The sequence below is a fragment of the Hypomesus transpacificus genome, chromosome 24 (genome assembly GCF_021917145.1).
Source record: "Hypomesus transpacificus isolate Combined female chromosome 24, fHypTra1, whole genome shotgun sequence".
Lineage (NCBI taxonomy): Eukaryota > Metazoa > Chordata > Actinopteri > Osmeriformes > Osmeridae > Hypomesus > Hypomesus transpacificus.
Genome location: NC_061083.1, coordinates 3,839,045 through 3,844,107, shown reverse-complemented (window position 1 = coordinate 3,844,107; position 5,063 = coordinate 3,839,045). Strand labels below are relative to the sequence as shown.

The 5,063-nt window shown below is 49.2% G+C and overlaps 1 protein-coding gene across 1 annotated transcript; it reads left to right on the top strand.

The window, feature by feature from the left end:
* Positions 1-288: 288 nt before the first annotated feature.
* aplnra (apelin receptor a) lies at positions 289-2,349 on the top strand. Its single transcript, XM_047048316.1, has one exon. The coding sequence runs from the start codon at positions 432-434 to the stop codon at positions 1,509-1,511; it is 1,080 nt and encodes a 359-aa protein (XP_046904272.1). The 5' UTR covers positions 289-431; the 3' UTR covers positions 1,512-2,349.
* Positions 2,350-5,063: the final 2,714 nt, after the last annotated feature.

Here is a 5,063-nt window from a genome sequence, read left to right as displayed (position 1 = left end):
ACAGGCAGTGTGAATCAAGTATAGGTATTCCATCATAGGACGCTCTAGGTATTATATAAATTTCAATACGGTGTATATATACATTCACTAGAGAATTTTAAGCGCAATAAAGCGTGACGGGAGTCATCCCTGTGGAGTCTGTGCGCTGGAGAGGTGAGAGAAGGGGGGTAGTGAGCCAAGTGTTTAATGGGGGAGGGGGGTCGTACTGGGAGGGAACAGGGGGTGTGGATGGCTGAGTTTAAAAAGGCACGCAGCACCACCCTGCTCTCTCATTCAGCCTGCGTTCTCTCAGCTCAGCACGTTAACCCAGGAAGGATTCTCCACACTTGTTGATTTTTGCAGTCTGCTGTTTCTTCAGCTGGGATTTTAAACAAAAAAAAAACTTTTCAGTGGACTTCCAACTTTTTCCAATTCACTCACTGTTTGAAATCATGGAGCTCAGTACTGCGGATTACGGAGACAGCTATGACTACTATGACGACAACGAAACTGCTTGTGACTACTCGGAGTGGAAGCCGTCCTACTCCCTCATCCCTGTGCTGTACATGCTCATCTTCATCCTGGGCCTGTCCGGCAACGGCGTGGTCATCTTCACCGTCTGGAGGTCCAAATCCAAGCGGAGGGCGGCCGACGTCTACATCGGCAACCTGGCCCTGGCCGACCTCACCTTCGTGGTCACGCTGCCCCTGTGGGCGGTGTACACGGCGCTGGGCTACCACTGGCCCTTCGGCGTGGCCCTCTGCAAGATCAGCAGCTACGTAGTGCTGGTCAACATGTACGCCAGCGTCTTCTGCCTCACCTGCCTCAGTTTCGACCGCTACCTGGCCATCGTGCACTCGCTGTCCAGCAGCAGGCTGCGCTCGCGAGGCACCATGCTGGCTTCCCTCGGGTGCATCTGGCTGCTGTCCGGCCTGCTGGCCGTGCCCACTCTGCTGTTCCGCACCACCATGGACGACCGAAACCGCACCATCTGCGCCATGGACTTCAGCCTGGTCGCTCGGAACCAGCGGCACGAGTCCCTGTGGATCGCCGGTCTCAGCCTGTCGTCCTCTGCGTTGGGGTTCTTGCTCCCCTTCCTGGCCATGACCATCTTCTACTGCTTCATCGGCTGCACGGTGACGCGCCACTTCAACAACCTGCGCAAGGAGGACCAGAAGAAGCGTCGGCTGCTGAAGATCATCACCACGCTGGTGGTGGTGTTTGCCTTCTGCTGGACGCCCTTTCACGTGCTGAAGAGCATGGACGCCCTCTCCTACCTGGACCTGGCCCCCAGCGCGTGCGGCTTCCTGCGCTTCCTGCTGCTGGCGCACCCTTACGCCACCTGCCTGGCCTACGTCAACAGCTGCCTCAACCCCTTCCTCTACGCCTTCTTCGACCTGCGCTTCCGCTCCCAGTGCCTGTGCCTGTTCAACCTGAAGAAGGCCATGCACGGACAGATGAGCTCCATGTCCTCCACGCTCAGCGCCCAGACGCAGAAGTCCGAGATCCAGTCTCTGGCCACCAAAGTGTGATGGGAGGACAGGGGAGGAGAGGGGAGGAGAGGGGAGGAGAAGAGGGAGGTGGGGCAGGGGCTGCTGGCAGCCTCCCGTCTGCTGACCCCGAGGAACGCGTTCTTTTCAAAGCAGAGACTTTCTGCGATCAGTCATTCAGAGACTGGTTTAGCGAGGAGACGTTGAACCGTAAAACCGTTGGGGTTTTTAAACATGAGTTTGCATCGATTGTGTCTTCTGACTTGCGTGTGTTTCACCCTGAACTGGCGAGCAGATGCTGCAGTGGTTAGGGGAGAAGGCCCGGGTGTCAGATCTGGTGTGGCTGCAGCTCTCTGGCCCCAGGACTCTGGGGCTGAAGCCAGCTGGCTGAGCTTTCAAGCTTCCCTTGTCCACAAACTTGCTGCAAATGACAAGGAGGTAAATATATTATCACAGTAAATAAATATCACGTTTTTCTTGTCCTGCTTATGTTCTCCGTTGCGCTATGAGGGACCATTTATGAAACAAAACAGACAAGAAAATCTTTGGAGGGTTTAATCGTGTTTTGTTCTGTATCAAGTCCAAATCTGTTTACACTGGGTAAATCACAAATTTGTATTTTCATACTTTTGCCGTTTCAGATGTGTTGATGTTTTGTTTGAGAAGCACTTGTCAAATGACTTCTTGTAAAAGGGGGAAAGTTTGCGTGCAACAAGGGCCTTCCAGCTCTACTTTATCCTGTTGTTTGTGAAGGTAGAAGATTAGGTAGGGGTTTGGGGGGGGGGGGGTTACATAAGAAGAGAAAAGGTGTTGCAGCTTAATTATATAGTTTGAGGAGGAGACAGGGGGCAGACAGGCAGATGGCAGCTGACAAATGTTGTCGGGGAAGGGGGTAATGGGAAGGGGGGTGGGGGGGGTTACAGTGCACCCCTGGTGCCATGGGGGAAAGGGATGTTTCATGAATGTTTTCATGTTTATCCATATATGTTTTATTTTTTGACATGCCTGTAACTAACTACTGTATTAAAAGTGTTCTATGAATTGAATCTCTGGTGGATCTTTTATTGTGTCAAGAAAAGTGTGGTCTGTTAATTTAGTTTGTTTGCTGTTAAAGAAAAGTAATCTGATTCAACATCGTCACGCAGGAAAATCACAACTTTTTCTGCGACTTTAATTCTACTCTTGAACTCTCCCATTTTCACCAGAGAGTATAGCATTTCAACACCATCCTGTTATTTCAGTGATAAGGACTGCAGTTTCAGGATGAATGTCTCATTCTTGGTTTAACACCATGACAGATTACAGACCTTTACCGAATTAAAACCGGAATCCAGATATAACTGAATTATGCAGAATAACATTCATCCCGAACATGGCCAATTGATTAACGCAACAGATGATACATTTCCCTTCACTTGTACGCTATCCATCAGTTTGTGTGTCCTCACAGACAGCACAGTTAAACAAAAATAAACCAAATTCTCAATCTCACGAACTCACACAACAAACAAAGCCAGTCTTCCCCTGGAATGGCATTAAACCTGTCGGTTTTGTACGGCTACAGATAAGGAAGAAGAAAATCACCCACTCGCATATTCCTAAATCCCTGTCCTGTTCCTGGCACCAGTAAAGAAACCTCCAGATCCAGCTATTCTAGACGGGGCTCTCTGCACCACAGGCTCAGCCTCCACATGCTGGCTGAATAATGGGGTTATTACCAATGAGTGAGCCCTCTGAGGGTCCCTTTGATTTGACAGTAATGACCTCTGTTGGACATAATCACAGTTTAGAGGTACTGCTGGTGGAAGAGGAGGGTCTGATCCTGGCTGAAGATGGGCTGCCGAACAAGTCAATATTTGTTCTTGTTGACAATAGATTGCAGTTAGAAGCACTGAGGTGGGCGGATGAGGGCTTGGGGGGTGGGGAGTTGAGGTCTTGGCGGGTGGGGGGGGGGGGGGGGGAGGAGGAAGGGAGGTGGGGAAGGGGGGAGGTAGGAAGGGGGGGTGAGACTCTGCAGATGTTCAAATGGACAGATTCCACCAACAAGATCGGAAGAGTTTGTCGTATGTCAGAAACAAATGGAGAGTTGAGGAGAGAGACAAGAAGGAATTTTTTGAATAAGGTAGAACAGCAGGAGACAGGAATGTCGAAATACAACATTAACTTTCCAATGTATTTATACTCCAATCCTAGATCCTATCACACAGTCAGAAAGACACATCACGTGTTACTCATTTGTCATCGGGGGAATGTGGATTTGACAGTGATGATGGGTGACATAAATCACACAGTGGTGATTCTGAATTCAGCAAAAAAATACTACAGAAGAATATTAGCACATGGCTGGATTGAAAACAAAAACAGCAATGCCCTGCTGCTCAGCCGCTCACAGACATTGTGTTAAGGTGGACTACCACACCCGCCTGCTGCTGATGGTAAACATGGAGGGGGACGATGTGTGTGACACAGTGAGGAGAGGCCTCTTGGAGCCTCTGACATGGTAGACTGGTCAGACTTGTTGTTGTGACTGAGATGAATTGGTCCGACAGCTTGTCTGATGGCGTTAGTCAGTTAGGCCGCTTTGGGAAAACTCACCCAGAATACCAGCTGACCAGGGCAGCTATGGGATATGAAGAACGCAGCGGGTGAAAAAAGGGAGTTTTATAGGGCGTTGACTTTATTTGTGGTTATGAATTATGTTTTGGTTTTACTTCATGTGAATGCAAGTATGCTGCAGCAAAATCATTTGACAGAGTTAGAGAAGTACTATTTTTCTATTGGTCAAAACAACTTGAATAACTTACTTTAAGTGGGTAGGTGTGGGAAGGCTGTTTGTAGTCAGTCACAGCAGCTGTCGCTTCCTGTCAACACCCAGAAGGCCTTGCTGCCTGTGTACATTATTTGATCAATAACCAATAACCAAATTGTGCCCCCAGTGATGCAACAGCCCCTCCATCTGGCCTGGTTGTCAGAACAGACACAGTTGGCTGTCCTTGTCATGGTTTTCATGCGTGTGAGCAACTACAACCAAATGGAGCATGTGAAGCCGTGCAGGTCAACCCAAACACAACTGGTGGTGTCTGTCTGACAGGAGCCCCCCTCGGGTCTCCCTGCTGCCCCATCCCACCCACATGGTAACAAATGCACACTTCTTAAGAATGTACACACATACACACACAAACAAAAACTACACAGTAATTGCTGTGTGTGTGTGTGAGATCTGATACATTCCACACCCTGTCAACACTGTGGCTACTTTCCCTCCAGCATCCGTCCACCTGTCCCATGAACAGTCATATACACACAGTCACACACACACACATCTACACGCACACATACACACACACGCGGTCACTTACACACACATACATCCCCCTCAGGCATATTACATTTCAAAACAAAAAAAGTAAGCGCACCACCTGTAACCCGAGACTGGGCAGTGCACACAAAAGGACACATTTCCTCTAGGAAAACACATTTGGATGTATATAAATATACAGGCGTATGTGTCGTGTACACACCCATTACCAAGGTAACGGATAGCCTACACAAACACTTAGTGGAGTTACTATAGAGAGAGCCTGGTGAGCGTGC

Excerpts from the sequence above, each read along its gene's own strand:
- aplnra (XM_047048316.1), top strand. The coding sequence starts at position 432 with ATGGAGCTCAGTACTGCGGATTACGGAGACAGCTATGACTACTATGAC.